General features: G+C 46.6%; 1 protein-coding gene across 1 annotated transcript in view; it reads right to left on the minus strand.

Annotated features, from left to right (window-relative positions):
* The window catches only part of LOC147699070 (glutamine amidotransferase-like class 1 domain-containing protein 3, mitochondrial), a 97553-nt gene extending 79384 nt beyond the window's left edge, over window positions 1-18169 (minus strand). Inside the window, exon 1 of the mRNA XM_086935647.1 lies at window positions 17989-18169. Coding sequence (XP_086791773.1) covers window positions 17989-18105 — 117 coding nt within the window. The 5' untranslated portion in view covers window positions 18106-18169. The remainder of the gene's footprint in view (window positions 1-17988) is intronic.
* Between the last annotated feature and the right edge of the window lie 7920 nt (window positions 18170-26089).

Raw genomic sequence — 26089 nt, forward strand, 5'->3', positions numbered from 1 at the left:
TCCAAAGTGTTGTGGGTTTTATGGAGAATTTAAATGGCAGTTTCAGTGTCAAGTCTATTGCCCTGTGTTCACATCGGGTGTGGATTAATTGTGACGTTAGCAGCCATGTTAGAAAGTTTGAAACCTTCAATGGGTGTGGTGGCATTTAACAGGGCCCTAACGCCCGTTATATTCCTTGGTCAGCATGCTTTACGGCTCAATTCTGTTGCCTAGAACAATGTCACTGACCTTCAGCCTTTCCCTCAGTCAACTAGGGAAGGGGTAATGTCTCTTCATCACAAGACAGGCAAAGCCTCTAGAGAATGTGTTAGAAAACTTCTTATCATTAATGAAATCTACTAATAAGATATTAGAGTAACATTTTAAGAACAGAATTTTAATGCATAGTATCAACCTTGATCATTTTAAGAAAACAAGAAAACCCGAAAGGGGCCTTCGGACCATGGGTCGTATACTTATTAAAAGGAACAAGGGTCCTAAGGAGTTGCAATAAAAAAAGAAGATGGCACTATAGACCACAATAAGTGCTATATTTTCCTCCAAACCCAGCCGGGCGAGGAGTATTTTATTTTCAGAAATAACAAAAGATTAATTGACCTGGAGGGGGTCAAATACAAACATTTAGATAGGGCACAATCCTGTACCTATCCCAAGAACATAGAAAAACCATAGATTTAAGAGAAGGGGTAAGTGGAAAGAAAAAGGTTTTACAGGCAAGTAGAAATTTCTGTGGAGCCAGAGAGTGGCTTGCGAATTAAATGAACAATTCCGCAAATCTCAACCAACAGTGTATACAACTTAATATGTACAATGAGTTACATGTCACACTGTTTTAAATGCGTCAACGTTTCGATCCCTATTGCTCCTAATGAAACGGGATCATCATCAGGTCTGTTTTAAATCACTGCCTGTTTACAATACGAGCGCCTGTGAAAGTGAAAGAAGGGGGAAAAAATGGAGAAACAACATGAGGCATCCGCCTGAAATCATAAAGTGAAAAAACATTCAGCAAGGTCCATGTATAAAATATAATATAAAGATGGTCATTCATTTCTGGTTTTGTTCAATAGTGCATAATAAGGTGGGGGGTGACATCTCTGGTTCGAGGTAAGCGAGGAATTGGGGTGCTCGTGATGGTGGTAAACCTGAATGCCAGGCGAGGTTTTGGAGGATTGCAGTCGACGTGGGTGAAGTGGGGTGGTGGTGAACGTGCGTGAGAGAAGCACTGACCTACCAAGTCCTTTAAGAGGCTTGGTTTGGCGTTGGACTGCCTACGGGCAGTTGCCGGGCCGTCTGAAAACTGCGAACGAATGATCATGAATAAGGGGGTAGCTCTAATCATGCAATTGAAGTTATTGCTAGAGCCGGGGATAATTACCTTCACGGGTCCTGGATCAGGGTCGTGAGGGCACGATTGTTCCTTGTTGGGGGGATTGTGTTTACTCAATTTTTGTTAAGGCTCTGGGAGCGGGGTGCTGTATGGTAAGAAAATGTTTTTACCATTAGGAACGGGCACTTCAAGGTCTAGGTTGGCGTGACAGGCAGGTGAGGATGGACGCTTACCTTGCTTCAATTTGGAAGCAGCGGCGGGTGGGAGACAGGAACACGAGGGTCTTCTCCCTTTTTGGTTAGCGGAGTGGATTGGCTCCTTTGATTTGGTCCGCAAGCTCGATGCTAAATGGTGAAAATGACATTTAGAGCGGCCCTTCCACAGTTGAGGTGAAAGAGTCCGGGTGGATTTGGAAACAAGCTTACCTAACTTCTCAATGGAAGCGGCTGTGGGTGGGAGGAAGAAACATGATGGTCTTCTCCCTCTTCGATGGCACCGCAAATCCGCTGTGCAAGTGTGCCTCGTTGGTTGGTCATTTAAGGCCGGTGAGGTGCCAAAACTAAGGGAGGACTAGGCACAGCTTCCTTATGTTTGGCGGCCATGATGGAGTGGTGGAATTGGCTAGGCAGGTGTTCAAATGGTTTGTGTTGCAGTAGCCATGATAGATTGGGCAGCGATATTCGAGCCCAAAATTGATTTACCATCGGTCAGTGGTTATCACGGGTTCTGTGGTGGCTTATAGTGCAGTTATGTGCTCATAACCGTGAGGAGTGAGGGCCTTTAATGCTCTACATTCATACACATTGGATTATATAACAGTTAAAACAATGATTTACGGCTTGGTAGTAGTAAGACTTTCAAAGTTAGTCAGTTCTGTATCAATTTCTGTTTTCTTCACACCTCAAGGCTTTTCTGGTTTTCAGAGAGAATGTGAACAAGTCTTATGTTACTTAACGTGAGTCACTTCATAAATGGATAAGCATTGCTGCTGGCTGCGCATCAATAGACATTTAGATTAGCGATGTCCAATCCTCTGTCCGGTTCAGTCCATTTCGAATAGACTCCAGCAGTATTATGCACTTCAACTCTTCTTTGTTAAGGAGACTGGACATGCCGCCCCCTCTCTGGGGAAGTTTCAATGCCTTTAGAACAGTCCACCGAATGTCGTCCTCATCATGATTTGCCTCCAGGAAGTGTTCGACCAATGGGGCATTTGGCGTCCGACACCTGATGCGGCTCCTATGCTGGCAAACACGAGTCTTAATTTTTTGTGAGGTTTGACCAACATAGTTTTTGTTGCACGGACATTGGATGAGATAAATTACGTTGCTTGTGTTACAGTTTGTGAGAGTGTTACATTTAAAGGTGACATTGTTGAACACAAACGTTTTACCTTCAATTGTTAAATTACAAACTGTACATCCACCACATTTGACATGTCCAACTATGGGGGACAGACCCCATGCTGTCTCAAGAGTAGAAGAGTGGTTAGGACTGGGGAGAGCTGCGCGAACCAGATGGTCCTTTAGATTCTTACTTTTTTTTAATGCAAAAAGTGGGCGCTCGATTTCTAGAATGCCTGCATTAATCACAGGCCAATGTTTTAGAATCATTTTTCTCAGATTGTTGGAGATGGGAGAGAAAGTTGTGACGCATGCTATTCTGTCCATGTTTTTCTTTGGGTTTGGAACAAGGAGTGTCTCACGTGGGCGGTACCAGGCCCTTTTCAGAGCGTTTTTTACAATTTTCTTCGGGTATCCCCTGTCTTTAAGTTTATTGGCCAGGATAGTGCTTTCTCTAAAGTAATCTTCCCTATGGGAACAGTTTCGCCTGATTCGTAGGAATTGGGAAAATGGTAAAGAGTCCCTCAATGCCCTGGGGTGATTACTCGAGTACTCTAACAAAGTGTTTCTCTCAGTGGGTTTTCTTAATAGCCTTGTCAGCAATTCGCCTTCCTGATGAAAAATTGTCAAATCCAAGAAATTTATGGAAGTCTTATCAGATGTGGAGGTGAATTGGAGTCCCAAACAGTTGTTATTCATCCAGTGTAAAAAGTGGCGCACTACATTGATGTCTAATCTCCATATCATGAAGATGTCATCAATGTATCTGCGCCACATGATGATACCGGAGAAGAAGGGATTAGAGGGTAGCAGAATTACCTGCTTTTCTATTTCATCCGTGAACAATATGGCCAGGTTTGGGGCAAAAATCGCGCCCATGGAGGTACCCTTAATTTGCTGATAGAAGAGGCCTTGAAACGTGAAGAAATTTCTGGTCAGGCAGAGTTCCAGTAATTTGCAAATAAAAGATGTAGGAATGGCATGTGGTCGCGGGCGACTGTCTAAAGTCCTCTGTATAACAAGCAGAGCCGCTGTTTGCGGGATATTAGTATACAGAGACTCCACGTCCATGGTGCACAGGGTATCGGTAAGGGGATTAAAGGGATGGTGCTCGAACAGGTTGATCATGGACATGGAGTCACGTACATAGCAAGCTGTTGGAGGGACAAATTCTTTTATAAAGAAATCAACAAATGCCCCTAAGGGTTCCAGTATTGAACCACATGCCGATACAATTGGGCGGCCTGGAGGGGTGCTTAGATTCTTGTGAATCTTTGGTAAAGTATATATTACCGGGGTTCTGGGACTTTTCACATTTAGATAGTTGAATTCTTTTTTAGTCAGAAAACCTTCTGATACTGCCTCTGTTGTTACCTTGCGTATCAGTTCCTGAAGTACCTTTGTCGGGTTAGATGAGAGTCTAAGGTAGTGGTCTGTATTGTCTAATTGTCTTTGGATTTCAGATGTGTAAGAGTCAAGCTCCTGTATGACAATTCCACCCCCCTTGTCTGCACTTTTAATCACGATTGAGTCATTAGTTTTCAAGGAGCAGATGGCCTGTTTTTCTTTAAGTGTGATGTTATATGGTATAAAACTTTTTTGTTGTTTCATGCTCGTGAGGTCTGTAAGCACCAGTTTATCGAATGTAATTACTTCTGGTGGTATTAGACCACTACCTTAGACTCGCATCTAACCCGACCAAGGTACTTCAGGAACTGATACGCAAGGTAACAACAGAGGCAGTATCAGAAGGTTTCCTGACTAAAAAAGAATTCAACTATCTAAATGTGAAAAGTCCCAGAACCCCGGTAATATATACTTTACCAAAGATTCACAAGAATCTAAGCACCCCTCCAGGCCGCCCAATTGTTATGTTATGTTATGTTATGTTATGTTATGTGTTTTTTATTAGGCGCGCAAATGCTCCAGCTAAGGAGCGTCTTGGCGCCCGACAAGGCAGCTACACAACACAACTAAATAAAACAGCACAAGCAAACTAACTAAGGAAATAAAAATGTTTTCAAGGCGCGACGAAATGAAAGCAAATCGCTCATGGCGCGAATTGCCGGGGGTAAAGAGTTCCACAGAGCAGCGGCCCGCACTCGGAATGAGCGCCCACCGGCCCTGCTTCGCTTAAAGCGCGGTACCACGGCCAATTCGAGATCTGCCGATCTTAAAGGTCGTGCCGGAATATAGTTGGCCATGAGGGTCGTAAGAATCGTTGCCGGGGACCCCTTCAAGATCTTATGGGCGAGGCAAAGGACCTTAAACTGAATCCGCTGCGCCACCGGGAGCCAGTGCAGCGCTCGAATGGTGCTGGAGGTAGGACAGAATCTTGGAAGGCCCACCACCGCTCTTGCTGCTGCATTCTGGATCCGTTGCAGGCGCCCGATCTCAGCTACATTCAAACCGGCCAGCAAGGAACTAGCATAATCCAGTCTAGAGATGACGGTAGCTTGGATCATGAGTTGCCGAGTGGGGGCATCGAAAAACTTTAGCACAGGACGGAGCCCGCGCAGGATGCCGAAGCAGCAAGCAGCCGTGCGTTTAGTGTGGCATGCAAACGTAAGGGCATGTGGTTCAATACTGGAACCCTTTGGGGCATTTGTTGATTTCTTTATAAAAGAATTTGTCCCTCCAACAGCTTGCTATGTACGTGACTCCATGTCCATGATCAACCTGATCGAGCACCATCCCTTTAATCCCCTTACCGATACCCTGTGCACCATGGACGTGGAGTCTCTGTATACTAATATCCCGCAAACAGCGGCTCTGCTTGTTATACAGAGGACTTTAGATAGTCGCCCGCGACCACATGCCATTCCTACATCTTTTATTTGCAAATTACTGGAACTCTGCCTGACCAGAAATTTCTTCACGTTTCAAGGCCTCTTCTATCAGCAAATTAAGGGTACCTCCATGGGCGCGATTTTTGCCCCAAACCTGGCCATATTGTTCATGGACGAAAAAGAAAGGCAGGTAATTCTGCTACCCTTTAATCCCTTCTTCTCCGGTATCATCATGTGGCGCAGATACATTGATGACATCTTCATGATATGGAGATTAGACATCAATGTACTGCGCCACTTTTTACACTAGATGAATAACAACTGTTTGGGACTCCAATTCACCTCCACATCTGATAAGACTTCCATAAATTTCTTGGATTTGACAATTTTTCATCAGGAAGGCGAATTGCTGACAAGGCTATTTAGAAAACCCACTGAGAGAAACACTTTGTTAGAGTACTCGAGTAATCACCCCAGGGCATTGATGGACTCTTTACCATTTTCCCAATTCCTACGAATCAGGCGAAACTGTTCCCATAGGGAGGATTACTTTAGAGAAAGCACTATCCAGGCCAATAAACTTAAAGACAGGGGATACCCGAAGAAAATTGTAAAAAACGCTCTGAAAAGGGCCTGGTACCGCCCACGTGAGACACTCCTTGTTCCAAACCCAAAGAAAAACATGGACAGAATAGCATGCGTCACAACTTTCTCTCCCATTTCCAACAATCTGAGAAAAATGATTCTAAAACATTGGCCGGTGATTAATGCAGGCATTCTAGAAATCGAGCGCCCACTTTTTGCATTAAAAAAAGTAAGAATCTAAAGGACCATCTGGTTCGCGCAGCGCTCCCCAGTCCTAACCACTCTTCTACTCTTGAGACAGCATGGGGTCTGTCCCCCATAGTTGGACATGTCAAATGTGGTGGATGTACAGTTTGTAATTTAACAATTGAAGGTAAAACGTTTGTGTTCAACAATGTCACCTTTAAATGTAACACTCTCACAAACTGTAACACAAGCAACGTAATTTATCTCATCCAATGTCCGTGCAACAAAAACTATGTTGGTCAAACCTCACAAAAAATTAAGACTCGTGTTTGCCAGCATAGGAGCCGCATCAGGTGTCGGACGCCAAATGCCCCATTGGTCGAACACTTCCTGGAGGCAAATCATGATGAGGACGACATTCGGTGCACTGTTCTAAAGGCATTGAAACTTCCCCAGAGAGGGGGCGGCATGTCCAGTCTCCTTAACCCTTTCGATGCTCATGACGAGCTCAGCTCGTCATGATGCACGGTTGAGCTGTGCTGATGACGAGCTGAGCTCGTCATGAACAATGGGAACTCTATGAGTTCAGCACCGGGGGGGGGGGGAAACACCTAGCAGCCAAGGTGTTAACAAAGAAGAGTTGAAGTGCATAATACTGCTGGACTCTATTCGAAATGGACTGAACCTGACAGAGGATTGGACATCGCTAATCTAAATGTCTATTGATGCGCAGCCAGCAGCAATGCTTATCCATTTATGAAGTGACTCACGTTAAGTAACATAAGACTTGTTCACATTCTCTCTGAAAACCAGAAAAGCCTTGAGGTGTGAAGAAAACAGAAATTGATACAGATCTGACTAACTTTGAAAGTCTTACTACTACCTAGCCGTAAATCATTGTTTTAACTGTTATATAATCCAATGTGTATGAATGTAGAGCATTAAAGGCCCTCACTCCTCACGGTTATGAGCACATAACTGCACTATAAGCCACCACAGAACCCGTGATAACCACTGACCGATGGTAAATCAATTTTGGGCTCGAATATCGCTGCCCAATCTATCATGGCTACTGCAACACAAACCAGTTGCACACCTGCCTAGCCAATTCCACCACTCCATCATGGCTGCCAAACATAAGGAAGCTGTGCCTAGTCCTCCCTTAGTTTTGGCACCTCACCGGCTTTAAATGACCAACCAACGAGGCACACTTGCACAGCGGATTTGCGCTGCCATTGAAGAGGGAGAAGACCATCGTGTTTCCTTCTCCCACCCACCGCCGCTTCCATTGAGAAGTTAGGTAAACTTGTTTCCAAATCCGCCTGGACTCCTTCACCTCAACTGTGGAAGGGCCGCTCTAAATGTCATTTTCACCATTTAGCATCGAGCTTGCGGACCAAATCAAAGGAGCCAATCCACTCCGCTAACCAAAAAGGGAGAAGACCCTCGTGTTCATGTCTCCCACCCGCCGCTGCTTCCAAATTGAAGCAAGGTAAGCGTCCATCCTCACCTGCCAGTCACGCCAACCTAGACCCTGAAGTGCCCGTTCCTAATGGTAAAAACATTTTCTTACCATACAGCACCCCGCTCCCAGAGCCTTAACAGAAATTGAGTAAACACAATCCCCCCAACAAGGAACAATCGTGCCCTCACGACCCTGATCCAGGACCCGTGAAGGTAATTATCCCCAGCTCTAGCAATAACTTCAATTGCATGATTAGAGCTACCCCCTTATTCATGATCATTCGTTCGCAGTTTTCAGACGGCCCGGCAACTGCCCGTAGGCAGTCCCACGCCAAACCAAGCCTCTTAAAGGACTTGGTAGGTCAGTGCTTCTCTCACCCACGTTCACCACCACCCCACTTCACCCACGTTGACTGCAATCCTCCCAAACCTCGCCTGGCATTCAGGTTTACCACCGTCACGAGCACCCCAATTCCTCGCTTACCTCAAACCAGAGATGTCACCGCCCACCTTATTATGCACTATTGAACAAAACCAGAAATGAATGAGCATCTAATCACCAAGTCACTGCGCCGTTTTTTCACTGTGCTAAATGAAAATGCACGCATGTATAAAAAACCACGATATGACATCACGACTCACCGATATCTCAGATGAGATGCAGCTAAGAGTGGCCTTTATATTATATTTTATACATGGACCTTGCTGAATGTTTTTTAACTTTATGATTTCAGGCGGATGCCTCATGTTGTTTCTCCATTTTTTCCCCCTTCTTTCACTTTCACAGGCGTTCGTATTGTAAACAGGCAGTGATTTAAAACAGTCCTGATGATGATCCCGTTTCATTAGGAGCAATAGGGATCGAAACGTTGACGCTTTAAAAACAGTGTGACATGTAACTCATTGTACATATTAAGTTGTATACACTGTTGGTTGAGATTTGCGGAATTGTTCATTTAACTCGCAAGCCACTCTCTGGCTCCAAAGAAATTTCTACTTGCCTGTAAAACCTTTTTCTTTCCAATTACCCCTTCTCTTAAATCTATGGGTTTTCTATGTTCTTGGGATAGGTACAGGATTGTGCCATATCTAAATGTTTGTATTTGACCCCCTCCAGGTCAATTAATCTTTTGTGATTTCTGAAAATAAAATACTCCTCGCCCGGCTGGGTTTGGAGGAAAATATAGCACTTATTGTGGTCTATAGTGCCATCTTCTTTTTTATTGCAACTCCTTAGGACCCTTGTTCCTTTTAATTAGTATCAACCTTGGTCAACACTGTACAAGAGGAGTCTTCTTGTAAATGCTTATTTTCAGAGTCGTATGTTTTTTTTTTAATCCAGGCATTTGATCAAACGGAGACTAGGACAATTAGGCTACCCTGGGAACATAAAAGCAATCTAATTCTAGATCAAGGCTGCTCTTTTTGTTATCCTGCTGCAAATGTGGACTAGCGCCAGTAGATGTAGAGTAGCTCTGAAGGTAGGTACTCATATACAAAGTCTGTGTAAAGGCTGATGTGTTCACAAAAAAAGCCTTGAAAGATGTAAGCTCCACATTGGGAAGATCCATTCCTATAAGTCATGGGTCAGGTCAATCAAGACTTTAGCAGGAAAGCTCAGGATGGGTGACAAGGTACTGGCAGGACAAAGCAATAAATAACTCTTTAGACTAAAAAAATGAAGGAGTGCAATCCTACTGAACGCACTGTCAAAATGGTGACCAGTCCACAGAAAGAAGAGTGCAGCTATAACAATGTGAAAACCACCACCATAAATTGAGGCACAGATGCATCAGTCTTTATGGTGGTTGGAGGGCAAAGGCGAGTGGCGGTAGGGATGTTGAACTTCCACTGGTATGCATAGCAGCCTGATTATCGGAGTGGTGAGAGGAGAGGCTCATGGTCATATAGGAAAGTAGTGCCCTCGTTGACAGGCTAGTGAGCGGACCGACTCCAGGAACTGCAAAGATATAGTATAGCACTTTCGTATATCAAGGTATTTCTAACAATCCAACAGATTTCAAGTAGTTTGATCTGGAGAGGGGCACAAAACATAGGGACAAGAATTTTCTCTCCTCGCTGAGCCTCCTAATAAAACTAGCCCTGGCCCGAAGGAATCACTTTACATCTACAAACAGCACTCTTTTCTTTTACACTGATGGCATTAAATGATATGTCTTGTATTCAGAGTTCCGTAAGGATCAGGACTGCCAGTGTATCTCCTCACTATTTATGTGCTAACTCCTGCTAAGGTACTCGGCAGCTATAATTTGGTTTACCACTTATATATTTTAAGGGCACTAGCATTTATAGTGGAATTTCTAGCTAAAGAGCAAGCACCTGCAAGCCACCGTGAACGTCTCAACTTAATGCCTTACAAATTGGCGATCTACTGCTGGGCCAAGATGATGCCACTTCAATCTCGTTTCACTGGGGCCTCTTTGACCGGCCCACCAGATTCCAAAAATATCTGCAATCTAGTGCACACCCTTGATGATGAACTCTTTGTCGTTCCATAGTGCAATGAGTGTCGCAAAAGCAGCGATTATCCATCTGTGCAGAATCATGCTTTTCCTACTGCTTCAAAAACAGATCACACTCACTCTTGCTGCGATCATGTATTGCAAAAACTACAGCAACAGCTTGTAAGGAGCCCATCATCCAAGAACAGGGTCAAGCTTCACTGTGTATAAACCCACGTGACTCACTGTATTGTTGAAATGGACTGCATGGGCCTTTAGTTTCCGGGCCAGTACTTGCTTCTTTCTCTCCTCTCAAAATCCTCTGTTTCGTACAGATTGCTTCAACTTTATTGCTGACCGAGTTTGAACAAGCATTTACAATGCAATGGTCTCGGCATTGTTAAAGTTAGAGCTATTGGCATTGCTCATGACATTATTTTTATTTATGTTTTGGTTTTTAAAACATAAATAAATGGCATTGTCATTTACAATGCCAATAGCTTAATGGCTCGCAAATGCAAGACCTATTGCATTTGCACCCACACACACACACACACACACACACACACACACACACACACACACACACAGAGCCAGAGACACACACACACACACACACACATACAAAGCCACCCACACAGAGTCATTCACAGAGCCACCCACCCACACATAGAGCCACCTACAAAAAAAAGCTACACACACAGAGCCACACACACACAGTCACACACAGAGCCATATTATTCGCCCTTTGCTTTAGGTATAGTATACCTATATCTAACCCTCAAATGGACACCCAAATTCCTATCAGCCACTCCTATGGCAGGCCTTGACAATCCTGAAGGCAGAGTGCGTGGAATCGTGTGAATTGGGCTCTGGCACGAGCCGAGCCCGGTTGCAGCTTGCGGAACCAAGACCCAATGGCTGTTCCATGATAACGCGCACCATATTGATAACTTCGGTATCGCGTTATCAACACATGTCGAGTAAGGTGTCATACGAATCGGGATATTGACCCCTCACCAACACTGGCGACGGGGTTAGCATTCCACCCTTCTAGAGGGACGCGACATGTACGTAACTGTGAACCCCGGTTAAAGTTAACTAAAGCCTCAGCTCCACAAAATGGATGCTGCCACCACAGACACGAGTCTGACCTCCTGCTGCTGGGAGTCCTTCCAGCGAGGAGAGCTTGGACAAAGGGTTTCCTGTCCGGGGCGGTGCTCGCACCTTCCCAGACAGGGTTTTGTGTATCCTGGGTAGGCAGGGCTTTACAGGAAGGTGACTGCGGAGTGGCACCCCGGTGCTCACTACGCATCTGCCGGCTAGAACCAGTTCCAGGGGCACACCAGCCCCTGACCTGGGGAAAGTCCGGCATGGGAGAGGGGTTCAACCACCCCCCTTCCTGGTCCCACCCCTAGGGCAGGACCTAGTCGCGTACCCACCCCTTTCTTTAGGATAAAGGCAGGAGCGGGGACCCTTCCAAATTAGATCATCTTTGAATCCTGAAACTACTTTCTACGAAAGGAAATCAAGACTTCTTCTCAAGATTTCTCCCTTGTGACTAAGGAGTAGTCACCCTGCATCCGCAGGCACCATCTAAGAACTCTGCGGTTTGCTGCACGTCCTTCCTCAAGAATCCGACTGCCCAGCTCGACGAGAACCGGCTTCCCTGGCACCTCTGACCTCTACCCACATCGTCAGCTCAGCTGAGATCCGTGGGTGCGACGAGACCTCGAGGGACCGGCCATCATCAGAACCTGCACGATTTTTAAACCAGCACGACCACCGAGGGATCCTCTGGTGAGTGCTCTGGGGTCCGAGAAGCCCCGACCCTGAGCGGCTCCAGCACCGAAGTACAGCCTCCCAGCATCTCCACGATCTGCGTGGGGCCCTTCTGCTTTTGCTGCTCACCACGTTGTCTGGCTACTAGCCCGCTGGCTTGTGGCCTTCTCGACGACGCCCGACAACAACGCTGCTGGTCTGGTTGCTCCAGACTGGCCTTTGCTCCCTTCTGAAAGAGGAGCACCCCGGACCCTCCTGGTCCACTCACGACGCCATTTTAGGTCCACCATGTGGCCCTGAATTTGCCAAGGCTTGTTGCCCCAATCCTGGGCCCAGCGACGCCGACAGCATCAACTTCGTGGGACAGCTCGCACCTCCATCCTGGTCGCCGACAACGCCTCCTGGTCCGTGAGACTGCAGAGCCGAGCGTGGCCCACTCACCTGGTCGAGGTGACGATCATCCGGTGCCCTCCTGGTACCCTCTGACTACTGGCTAGTAGTTACGAACTTGGTCCCCTCTGCTTATTTTCATAACACTTGTGTGGTGTCCTTTCACTTGGTGTTCAAGGGGTATGTGATGGTATAACAGCTGGCTTAACGCGCTCTCTAGAGTTTAGCCCGAAGACTGCTCGTATCCACGCTACTAGGATAGCTGGTCTAAGGTTGATTACAACCAATCACCATAAGGGTCGTTTGGACTGATGCATAGTGATCACTAGAATAGTGAGCACTGCATATCGGGCCAACTTCTCACACCTACCTGCAGCCACGCCTCTGCTCAGATGACTCCCAGAGCATAACAGGCAGATCACTGTGCATTGGTGGCCGGCGCAGCTGTTCTCTTGGCCTAGTCCAGGCCTCCACCGTGATTAAGAGGCCACCTGCGTCACAACCAGGCCCTCATGAGGAAAAGTGCCGGTACTCAGTACCGGTGAGTACAGGCCCATTTAAAGAACCGATATCAAGGAATCCCTGGAGGTCCCACGTGTCCTCCTCATCCCTGCATTGCCATTCTCTGCCGCTTGCACACATTTCTGTCCCTCTGTCCGCCTCCTTCACTAGCCCGCCTCCAGTCCAGCTCCCCTTTGCCTACGACAGGTGATCCTAGAACGGGCGGTGCTCTATTTTGGAGCTAGTCACAAATGCAACGCCGCAGCAGACCCAAAGCGGCAACATAAGGAAAGACATATAGATATCCACTCGCCGTCTATTTGTCCACAGTGACTTTAGAAAACCTAGAAATCGCGGCTTCGCCGTCCAAACTGCTTGAGCTCAGTCAGACACGCTACATCTTCCAAAATGTTTTCTTTCTCACCTATGCCCACGAGTGTCCCCTCCCCCCTGCCAGGCCAAAACCCTAGCGGTACCAAACACTTTGCTTAACTGTATTTAATGTACCCCCATTTTTTGCTCCATAATAATCCGGACAAAAAAAACGCACCTTCCAATTATCTCACCTTAAAATTAACCTCTTATCGCTGCCCAAATTCACCCACCCCTCCAATAGGTATATGTCAGCGCCCTGCCTGCCTCAATATTTCCACATGCTGAGAGAGAGAGACCCCTTGGAAATCCACAACCCGCCCTGCGTGCCCAAACCTGTGTGATCCTGAGCAGATCTCATCATTATGTCGCACCTCTCTGGGCCGTTCTATAGTGTAATGTATTATTCTCAGGGCTTTCCACACGTCAAAGAAATCCCGTTTTGCATTCATATTGCATTCCGTGCAGCGCATACCAGGCAGCCTTTCAAGGCGCATCGTCAAGCTGTGTTCTGGGTACCATCTCCTGATACGCGAAGCCAAGGTAGTCATTTCAATTAAACATTTAAAAGAGTTGGAGGGGAGCCTTTTCATGTTATTGGGTGTATTAAACACCTATATGGAACGGCAGAAGAGGTAAAACACCAGCCAGGCGGCTTTTATGCTAACACACATTTAGTTTACCTGAGTTACCAGCCGTACCCTTAATTACATCGACCACGCCTCTGACAGCCCCCCACCCCCGTTTTTACTGTACCGTCCATGCTCCCTTCACATCTCTAGCATTGTACAATGTTAGTTTTACTATTTGGACGAGCAAAACCCTTTCGTTGGCCATTTTCTTTCTAGTTAAAGTAACCATGTTGCGTTTTGTGAAACGTCATTTTATATGCCCTTGAATTGTGTATAATTATGCAATTGCGCTCTATAGGTACATTTCGTCCACAGTTATGCCACCATTACACCGATTGGTGCCTCGTTGTTGAGGGTGCTTTACCGGTTTGTGTCTTCCCCAGTCATTTCGTTCGCCATTAACCAATGCGTGCCCGTGGTTGCCACGGAAATAAACTCTCAGTCACGACATCAACACGTGTGGTTGTTTTGGGGGGATGGAGGGTGGGTGAGCCCTGCCTGCTCTCCTTTCTCATGATGGCCGCGGGCAGCCCTTCAGACGAGCACTGCCATCCCCTAATCAAAACAAGCCGAGGCAGCATGGCCGCTGGAGAGGGAGGGAGGGGTGGGGGCCCGGGGGAGCGGCAGTAAGCGACCGAGGAGAGCTGCAGCAGAGGGAGGGGGGGGAGTTGAGAGCGCGACGGAGGGGGGCAGACACGGACAGCGGGAGGGGGGCAGGATACAACCACACGGGACCGGGACGCGGGAGTCTTCAGAGGGGAGCGGCAACAGTAGGACAAGGGGTAGACCTACAAAGTAAACAACAAAAAAACAGAAGACGGAGACAAGCCACGGACGACGGTACACGGAGACGACAGGTAGACGTACAAAGTAAATAAAAAAAATATTACAAATTGCTGCTTACCTGCTCGCAAATAGATAAATCCCTCCCGGCAACAGAAATTGCGCAGCCCACCCCTGCAACAGACATGTTAGGAAGGACAAAAACATGCCTTAAAAAAAAATAATGATAAATAAACGCCCACCGCTGCATGACGGAAAAAGGGGCGGAGCTTAAAAAAAACACAGAAACGCCCACGAATTTGCTCCAAGAATGATTGACACATCTCTCTTCCAATGGCTAGCCTCCATGTATGGAGCTAGCCAATGGAAGAGAGAGGCGGGTTCAAGCCCCTGTACTGGAGATCAAAAAATCTCGGCTGCGCGACACTGCTGCGCAGTGTACGCTAGGCCGAGACCTAAAAAAGTGTTTTGACCCATGTTGTTTCTTCCCACCCTCAAGGCAAGACCTAAAAGGCACTATGACGTGGCCAGCAATGGCTGCAACATATCGCTTTTTTTTCTAACCTTCCCGTTGCCAATTACCACCCTGTCTCCTGTTCCTTGTGCCCCTTGAGCTGTTGCCCACCTGCCATAGGGGTGAAAAAGCATATTGATGCGGCCATCTTTTTTTTCTCTACTTTTTTAGAATACACTACTTTATTATCCCATGTCTAGAACACACCGTGCCTGCACCTGTTTTACACAGCGTTTACGGACCCAATTCATCCATGTGCTAGGTTGAACCAAAGATACAAATTGGAAATAATCTCTTGTCAAATTCCTGCCAGAGAGATTTGTCCATGATCCCTCTTAACCCTTCCGTTGTCTGTGTTGCCCTCCACTCCCACCTACCAGTAGAAAGAAATTGGCTGTGACGCAGCTAGTCATAGCACCTTTTTTTTTTAATCTTCCTGAGTCGCAGCCCTTGTTTTAAAAAAAATAACTTTTAGCCACGCTGTTCTACAACATGGCTAAAAGACATTGGCAAAGCCATAAACTCTCACATAGGCGAGACTGATTGCCTTTGACAATGCTTGTTTACTGCTGCACCATATCCAGCTTTTCCTAGCATATCTCTGCCTACATTTAATCACTCTGAAACTGCATCTTAGGTAAAACTACCCACCTACTACAGAGTGGCTTACAATAAACTGCAGAGCTTAAGTGAGGTCGGTAGGTAACTCAATTTGGTTAAAATATGTTCATAATAACTTATGTTGCTCCAAACACATTGCCAACTATTTCGCTTATTTGAAAGCTATTCATAGAAAAGTGGTAAGATGGAGGAGGCTCCGTATCTTCATGTGAACGATGCCACCATTTGTTTTACAACAAAACCAGATGCTATCAAATCAAGGGACATTCGGAGACCCCATTTACTGTTGAAAGTTTGGAAGAGCGGATAAGCTATTAACTTTCCACTAGGGGGACCCTTAGAACATTCACTGTTACTACACGTTTACACTAAGTGGGTATTCTTGACACATAATCTCGTCACTTTCCTTCAATGCTTTTCTTCCCATTAATAGATTTTATTTTAAATCTAACAAGAAAGGGGAGATATCTTTAAGGAAATGGAGGACCAGATAACGGGTCAGACTTTTTTGCGTCAAGCCTTGAGGCAGTATGCTGCTCTTTGGTTTGCCGTTGTTCCCCATGTCCCACAGATATATGTATTTAGTATGGCACAAATGCATCGCCATCAAACTATCATCTGAAGTTAATACAAAATCTACACCCAATGGGACGATACTTTTTGTAATGATATTTACGAAACCAGATTTCTGTGAGACAATAATTTGCCTATGGATATAGTCTAGTATACAACTATATATTTAGCGACCTGTAACCCTACCTGGGTCAATGTAGGTAACTTCCTGTCGATACTCATTCAATGCTCTAAAATGCTCTGAGGCTACATGAAGGAGTTTGCAGTAATTCAGAAACATACAATAATAATAATACACATTGTAAACAGAATACTTCAGAGGGCTATGATTGATATGCACATACCTAGGCTGTCCTCTCTTGACCTACAACTATGGGCGGAAGTGGTGAGGCTCTTGGTGTAGTACTCAATGTGCATTCCGTGAGTAAGGATATCACGTTGGTTGGTACCTTTGCTCATTTTTGGAACATCAGTCCAAAGGGTGATCTGATCTCTCTTGTTGGAGTGAGCAAAATCTTCCTATTACGACTCCATGAGCCACTTCAATTTAAGAGGCCCTGGAGCTGAGCAAGATTACACCTATCATTTCTGAAATTCAGTTCACAAGAACTGATTCAATTCATAATTAATAGAGGGGGTTGCAGAAGATAAAAGTTACATGTATTTATTGTGTGCAGGTCAGTCCAAAGAGGTTGCTGTGGTTGTCCGATCCCTGCCAAGGATAACAAGCACCATGATGTCGGTATTAATGACAAAGCCACAGGCCGTACTATCTCCAGGAAAGCGGCAATTCAGTTTATCCAAGCTAACTGACAGCACAAAGTTTACCTCTCTGTGGTTACCGGTCAGGCGCCATACACTTTACCCCTTGATTTCATGAAGATGTATTGATCTGACTCAAGTAAATTTAATTTTATATAATTTCTGCAGGGCTAAGAGAGGTGTACAGTCAGGGGTTCGGGGGTGGTCTTTGTTGCACTCATTCTTTAGTCAATATTCTACAGGTTGTGGGTTACAGGAATTTGAGTGAACACAAACATATTGTGCAATAAATATATGTTTAGTGCAGCTCTTGTGTAGAGTACTATTAAAGTGGGTAACAGTGACACCTGTTATTTGCTGCATTTATAAATGGAAGAATTATGACAGGAATCACTATATAAAAACTATTATAATTGTTATATGTGCCTAGGCTATGTACAGTACAGTGTTGAGCAGAGGTCCAGGGCTTGGGTGTGTGAGAGGTTTCTGAGACTGAGGGTGTAAAAGAAAGTTAGGCAGTGGGGTAACAACAGAGGTGGAACATGTGTTACAATGTAGGAAAAGAAGGTAAAGTGGAATTAAATTCAAGCAAAAGAGAAAGGTAGCAAAATGATATTGAGAATGATGGGACTAGACAAAAGGAAACAAATATAAGAGGGGCAGGAGGAAAGGAGAAAACAACACAGACAGGGAGAACAAATAAGTCACAGGGAACCCCATATGGTATTTGGAAAAGTGAAACTGAGAAAGAAAAGTGGGTGTGGAAAATGGAAAGTAAAGAGGAGGAGAAGTAGCAAAGGAGAGAAAAAATTAATAATTCAAAAGGGTACTAAAGAGAGGGGAGAGCTGTGAGGCAGCTCGATGAAGCAGAGGTAGAGTGGAGACAGGCAGATACTTACAACCGCCACGCGTGGCCCTGAGCTCCGGGGCGTGCTGTGCAGGGCCCGGGGCCCGAGGGAGCAGAAGGGCCCCAGGAGGACCCGGGGCCCCAGGGCTCGGATAGCGGCCTGCAGCATGGCTGGGAGACAGACACAGGCACCCACAAGGACAACAGATGCTACGCCACTGGCGTTCCCTACGCGCACACCGTAGCAAAGTCACCGGCATCCGGAGAAAAACTTGCGCAAGCGGCGTATTGTACGCACCTACCGTTGCACTGAAACAGGGGAACCTGCGCCACCTGCTGCTCTTACTCCGTAACAGAGCCAAAGTCTCGGTAAGGAAAAAGCTGCAAAGTGAGTCCCTTACGCAAGGATCGTAACTTGGTAACAGGAGGACCCTGGTGTGATCCTGCGCTAGTTGCGTTACTTACGAACAGACCGTAGCGCAGCACTACGTTCTCTTTAAGAACTAGAATGCTACATGATCTCTGCAGACAGATGGGACCCAGGGCGCCATACTGCAGGCGTTGGGCCTAGCAATTTATTTATTTTAATGTATGCGTTTTTATATAGCGCGGACTGTAACCGAAGGTGTCAGAGCGCTTCACAAAAGGAACAGAACTGAAACATGAGGAAAACATAACAAGTGAACAAAGTACAAAAGCAAACGTTAAGTTACATGAGACAAAAGTGACAAATGTGAGCAAACAAAATACAAGAGGTAGCAAACGGTACATTACAGGAGGAAAAAGTGACATGTGTGCAAGTTACAAAAGCGTACAAAGTACAAGTAGAGGTATAATACTGCAATATATGGCAGACACTCAAAACACAAGAACAAACGTTACGTAGGCAAGTGTCTAAAGCAAACAAAATGTAAGAGGTAGCAAACAGTGTGTTGCAAGAGAAAAGTGACGTGTGCATGTTACAAAAGAGTACCAAACACAGGTAGAAGGATAATACTGCAATAAATGGCAGAACACACTGGGAAGGCACTTCCATAGTCATAGCTGCCAAGGTTTCAAATTGCTATGTGTGACATTTTTATAATTTCATTGTAATTATGAGCGACATTTTAACAACTATGAGTGACACTTTATCGCGAGAAAAAATGAAGCAATGAAACATATAGAGAAACATATAAAATATCAGAATTTACACCCATTTGAGCAACAAGAAAATTGAAGTAATTGAAATAAAGTGCGCTAACAGGGGCCTGACTGCGAAGAGCGCCAGCGAACTGCTCTGCCAATCAATGCAAACAAAAGCAAATGCTCACGGTAAGTGTAGAGATAAGATCCAGAGTGGAACCCAGCATATTCACACCATGGTCCTATGTTTGGCAGCTTAGCCCCCCATTACACCTTCCCTAACACAAACAAAGTCATCCTCCACGGAAACTGATAGCAAACTCGTCATAAACAATACAGGTGGAAACAATCCTTTAAAACATGCGGCAGTTAATTTACAACCACATGTCAAGAAGTATAAGAGATACGTGACCCTCTACAGTGAATCATACTGTGGCTACTCACCATGCCTACTACGTGAAAATGATACCAATCTCTAGACTCCTCAGTCAATGCACATGAATAGTGATAATCACAATTGTAAAAAGCAAAAATGTAGTAATAGCTGCCTAGATTAACAAAATAGTAACTATGTCATGAAACCCGATGATACAGTTCACACACAAAAGTTTAACATCCACCCTGTCATTGAAAACAAAACGAATAAAGAAAAATTAATCAGTGCTCCATGAACAATTATTCGCCATTTGCTGTTGTATAAAGATGAGCAACAGCATTTCACTGCCTGTGGCACTAATGTCCTCTTACTGAAAAATGCACCACATTCCTGTCACATGATCACTTACATATTCGTCTCTTCTTCAAAACCCCAGCGCAACTCCTGGAAGCACGCCTGTTCTTCTTCTGAGGCAGCGTGACTCTCCCTCAGCGACGACCGTCCCTCTCACAGCTGTTGCATAATCATGCAGCACTCTCCCTCAGAGGCCTAAAGTCGGCTGGCCTGATGAAATTCGCTGGGGGGCGGCGTGGACAATAAATCACCTCCTGGGCCTGTCCTGCTCCAGCGTGAGCAGCCCTGCAGGGCAGAGGAGAGGGTCTAAGGTGCGAACAGCAGAGTGGTGTGAGCCAGCGGCCGAGCACCATGATTCCCGTGCCCCTGACCAGGTTCGCAAACCAGTGAGACTGAAGAAGCAGGCAAGCCTCTCCGCACCTGTCTTAACAAAATGTTTTACTCCTGGCGCCCTTTGGTAGTAGGACGTCATGTCACGTGCTCCTACGGCGCTACGGCAAGTCTAAGACTTGCATCCCTCAGCGCCGAGGAAATAAAAAAGATACATTGTAACAGGACTGCTGGCCAGGCTGCAGCTGTGAGGCTGAGCCTGCTCGGCTGCTGGGAGCACACAAAGCCTGTGGGAGAAGTCAGTGCAGGCACTCGATCGCGCTGCCAGCTGCCACATAAGGTTGTTTTCAGGACGCTTTTTGTGACAGCAGAAACCACTGCATTATGCGTGACAATGCATTTCAGTGCGGTGATGCGGATCACCACACTGAAATGAGTTAGTGTCACGTCTGATACGTGATGCTTGACAGGACTGCATAGCCATGGAGAAAAGGATTCTCCATAATGGAGGGTCTTCCTTCAGATTATAGAGAGTTCAAGTTCAAGTTCAAGTTCAGTAATTTGTATAGCGCACTACTTACCCAAAGGGTCTCAAGGCGCTTGAGTGAGGGTGGGTGGGTGCATCATTTATCGAATAGCCAGGTTTTTAGCTGCTTTCTGAAGGAGAAGTGGTTCTGTGTGAGGCGGAGGTGAGCGGGGAGAGAATTCCAGGTTTTGGCCGCTAAATAGGAGAAAGATCTTCCTCCCATAGTGGATCTGTTGATGCGCGGGATTGTGGCGAGGGCTTGATTGGATGAACGTAGTTGGCGGGTGGGTGTGTAGAAGGATAGTCGTTTGTTGAGGCATTCGGGTCCTAGGACCTTGTGTGCGTGGGTGAAGAGACGGAACGTTATTCTTTTGTTGATAGGAAGCCAGTGGAGATCTTTCAGATGACCGGAAATGTGAGCTTGACGGGGGATGTCCAGTATGAGTCTGGCTGAGGCGTTTTGGATGCGTTGGAGTTTTTTCTGTAGTTTGGCTGTGGTTCCGGCGTGGAGGGTGTTTCCATAATCTAGTCGGCTAGTGACTAATGCGTGGGTGACTGTCTTTCTTGCTTCGGTGGGGATCCAACAGAAGATTTTTTTGAGCATGCGAAGGATGTTGAAGCATGAAGATGAGACGGCGTTGACTTGTCTGGTCATCGAGAGGGAGGAGTCTAGGATGAAGCCCAGGTTACGTGCATGATCTGTAGGTATGGGTGCTGTACCCAGGGCCGGTGGCCACCATGAGTCGTCCCAGGCGGAGGGGGATGATCCTAAGATGAGGACTTCCGTTTTGTCCGAGTTTAGTTTTAGACGGCTGTTCTTCATCCATTCGGCTACTTCTTTCATTCCTTCGTGTAGATTGGTTTTGGCGGTGTTAGGATCTTTGGTGAGGGAGAGGATCAGCTGGGTGTCGTCTGCGTAGGAGATGATGTTGAGGTTGTGTTGTCACGCGATGGATGCGAGAGGACTCATGTATACATTGAAGAGGGTGGGACTGAGTGATGATCCTTGTGGTACGCCGCAGATGACTTCGGTTGCCTCTGATTTGAATGGGGGGAGGCGGACTCTTTGGGTTCGTCCGGCGAGGAACGAGATGATCCAGTTCAGCGCTTTTCCTTGTATTCCGATGTTGCTGAGGCGTTAAATGAGGGTGTTATGACAGACTGTGTCGAAGGCGGCGGAGAGGTCAAGTAGGATGAGGGCAACTGTTTCTCCGTTGTCCAGTAGTGTTCGGATGTCGTCTGTGGCAGCGATGAGGGCGGTTTCGGTGCTGTGTTTGGCTCGGAAGCCGGACTGTGAGGGGTCAAGTGAATTGTTGGATTCAAGGAAGGCGGGGAGCTGACTATTGACGGCTTTCTCGATGACTTTGGCCGGGAAGGGGAGGAGTGAGATGGGGCGGTAGTTTTTAAGTTCAGAGGGGTCCGCTGTTGGTTTCTTCAGAAGGGCGCTGAGTTCGGCATGTTTCCAGATTTCTGGGAAGGTAGCGGAGTTGAAGGAGCAGTTGATGACATTGCAAAGATGGGGTGCGATGATGGAGTCTGCTTTGTTGAAAATGTGGTGGGGACATGGGTCGGTTGGCAATCCTGAGTGGATGGAGTTCATCAGGCGGATGGTGTCTTCAGTCGTGATTGGGTTCCAGGCGTAAAGGTTGTGAGAGTGCTGTTTTGGTTCGGAGGTGGGTTGTTCTTCGGACAGGTTTCCAAAGCTGTTGTGAATGTCGGCAATTTTGTTGTGGAAGAAGGAGGATAGGGAGTCGCAGAGGTCTTGGGAGGGAGTGATGTCGTTGGTGCCGGTGGTGGGGTTGGTAAATTCTCTGATGATATTGAATCATTCTTTGCTGTTGTGGGTGTTGTTGTCGAGTCGATCCTTGAATGCTGATTTCTTGGTGGATCGGATCAGTTGGTGGCGTTTGCGGGTGGCGTCCTTGAAGGTGGTCAGGTTGTTAGTGGTTGGGTTTTTTCTCCAGGTTTTCTCGAGGGTGCGACATAGCTTCTTGGATTTCTGAAGGTCATCGTTGACCAAGGGGCCTTTTTGCTACCTTGTTTGATCTGGTGGTTTTTCAAGGGTGCTAATTCGTCAGCGCTGTGGGTAATCCATTGTGTGAGTTTGGTGGCAGCTTGGTTTGGGTCCGATGATATGGTGGGGGGGTTTTGATTAAGCGATGTGAAGAGTTGGTAGGTAGTGATTTTGTTCCAGTTTCTTCGAGGAATAGGTTGTGGTGGGATGTGGGTCGTGATCTTTTTGTAGCTGAAGTGAACGCAGCTGTGGTCCGTCCAATGGAGAGCCGTGGTGTGATCGAAGGAGATGTGTTTGCTGGAGGTGAAGATAGGGTCGAGGGTGTGTCCGGAAAGGTGGGTCGGGGTGTCAACAAGTTGTTTGAGTCCGAGATTTGCCAGATTGTCCAGAAGGGTGGTGGTGTTGTTATCGTTATTCTTTTCCAGGTGGAAGTTGAGGTCTCCCAGTAAAATGCAGTTATCGGAGGTGAGGGCATGTGGGCTGATGAAGTCAGTGATGTCTTCGAGAGAGGGTGTGTTTAATGTTTAACTTTTTATTTCGCTGCGTTTGTCTTTTACTACTTTTTAAATACTTGTTAACGTCTGCAAGTGATATTCTGAGGAAGTTGTACTCAAGTTCTAGCGTGTTGTTCGTACATTGACAGAGCCAATAGGTCAGAATTTTTTCCCTCGAGAAGCTGTGGGTCCAGCATTATTTTTAAATAAATATTATCTAACATAGTGCAAACTGCACTCCTACCGGTTTTCAGGTAACTTGGCAATCACAATGGAAACAACAGGTCAGTAGGGTGTAGTCTGGAATACTGAAATATGACGTAAGGGCAAATCAGGAGTTTCCCTACTTACAGCTCAGCGCATCACCAGCAGCGCTCTACTCGCAGCGCGACCTGCCAGCAGCTATTTGTAAATTTTAAAACTCCCGTTTTGGTCATTTTGTTTTAATTTGATTTAAAGCCTTTACCTTGCTTTTAGAATTGCCGGCCACGCATACTTGCATCTCTGCCCCTCTCTCCCGCACTCTAATTGGTGAATCACCGCACTTGGCGGGTCCTGCGCCCACGTCTCGTTGGCGGCCATCTTAGTTTGGGGGGTTGCTTGCACGCTCTAGTCCTCTCTCTAGGAGGCGAGCAGTGCATAAATTGAGGCAAACTTCGTCAGTTCGCTCTCTACAGCTCAGCACATCACCAGCAGCGCTCTACTCACAGCGCGACCTGCCAGCAGCTATTTGTAAATTTTAAAACTCCCGTTTTGGTCATTTTGTTTTAATTTGATTTAAAGCCTTTACCTTGCTTTTAGAATTGCCGGCCACGCATACTTGCATCTCTGCCCCTCTCTCCCGCACTCTAATTGGTGAATCACCGCACTTGGCGGGTCCTGCGCCCACGTCTCGTTGGCGGCCATCTTAGTTTGGGGGGTTGCTTGCACGTTCTAGTCCTCTCTCTAGGAGGCGAGCAGTACATAAATTGAGCCATGCTTACGCGCAGCGGTCACGTGCTGCGGGGACGCCAGAATGACGCCAGAGTTACGCCAGAGTTCAGCCCGTCTGCGCCCGTCCGCGCTGAGGACGGGCTGCAGGTCGGGCTGGACCTGGTCTCTGCACCTTTGCTCCCTGGTATAACATTTATGCGCTATGCTCCATCTGCGCTTCTGGCTCTCAGACCTCCCACATGCCCCTCTCTACATTGTTTTACTCCGCTAGGGTTATTACATTCTCGCTGCTGTATGGCCTGTTCTTCCTCTTTCCATCCCTTTGTCACCTGGTCTACTAGCCTCTGTCCTTCTTCCCCAAGGTCCACCGTTTTTCACAACACTGGGTTTCTATTAAATGCGCGCTCGCTTATTAAACATAATCTTGCCTTCCACGATTTTGTGGATGAAAGGCAGCCAGACTGGGTATTTATCACAGAGACCTGGGCTACTGACTCCTCGGGTCATGACCTTCTTCTAGCCATTCCTGAGGGCTATTCTCTACATAGGCTTGACAGACCTAAACGTAGAGGAGGCATTGCCATTCTTTCTAAATCCTCCTTGCTATGTACGGTTAATCCACTTTCTTCGCCCCAAGATCGCTTTGAACCTCTATATTTCTGTATTACATGTGCCCCTTCAGTCTCTTTTACGGGTATATTGATTTACAGGCCGCCTGGTCACAGAGCTAATTTTGCCTCTGACATATTGAGAATCCTTGAACCTTACTTTGGAAAGCCCTCCTTCACCATTTTAGGTGACCTCAATTTCCATCTCGATGAGGTCCACTCTAAGGACACTTTATCATTGGTTAAATCTCTCGGAGCTTGTGATCTTATTCAGCTTGTTACCAATGCTACTCACATAGCAGGTCACATCCTTGACGGGGTTTTCTCTAATGATCTAAGACTCTCCAGCGGCACACCTTTACCGTTGGTGTGGACAGATCATTTTGCGGTTCCTCTTTATTTAGCCTTTCCCACTTCTTATTCTACTAAGAAGGGGACTACCCCTTTCGTTTCTAGAAGAAATTTTAGAAACCTTACTAATGAGGCTTTTGCCCCTTTCGTTCCTACACCAGAGGCTCTCTCCCTAAAAGACGCGGATGAGGCAGCACAAGATCTGCAGGATTCCATCACCAATGCAGTAGAAAAACTTGCCCCTGCATCCCTGCGATATGTAGCCCGGCGGAAACCATCAGCGCCATGGTTCTCGGACCATCTTAGAGTACTAAGACAGGGTTGCAGAAGCAGTGAGAGGAGATGGGGGAAATCCTGGGATCCCATGGGAAGGGAGGCTCATAAGTCTGCTCTACGGGAGTATAGAAAAGGGGGTGGTGATGAACAGAGTGTCTGAATTAAGCAGACCACTCTTACCCAGTCCAAAGATCAGGGCTTGATCCATCACAGTTATTTATCTCACTGTACCATCCCAGCTCAGAACCTGGCTATATGCAAATCAGTCTGTCCCTGGCCCAGTGCATCATGGGAACAGGGCAGACTAAACTACCAAGCCAATTCTTCACCAGAAAGGAGACAAGCTACCGGGGACCGGTTTCTGGCATTTCAGCCGTCTTCGGCCCGGCTTGCTTGAATACTGATGGTGCAGTGAGAAAGGGACTCATGTCTGAGTATACCCTGCCACACCTATAGTGGCTAAAAACGATTCAGAAAAGGGGGTGGTGATGAACAGAGTGTCTGAATTAAGCAGACCACTCTTACCCAGTCCAAAGATCAGGGCTTGATCCATCACCGTTATTTATCTCACTGCACCATCCCAGCTCAGAACCTGGCTATATGCAAATCAGTCTGTCCCTGGCCCAGTGCATCATGGGAACAGGGCAGACTAAACTACCAAGCCAATTCTTCACCAGAAAGGAGACAAGCTACCGGGGACCGGTTTCTGGCATTTCAGCCGTCTTCGGCCCGGCTTGCTTGAATACTGATGGTGCAGTGAGAAAGG

Source organism: Lissotriton vulgaris, chromosome 8, assembly GCF_964263255.1.
Source record: "Lissotriton vulgaris chromosome 8, aLisVul1.2, whole genome shotgun sequence".
Classification (NCBI taxonomy): domain Eukaryota; kingdom Metazoa; phylum Chordata; class Amphibia; order Caudata; family Salamandridae; genus Lissotriton; species Lissotriton vulgaris.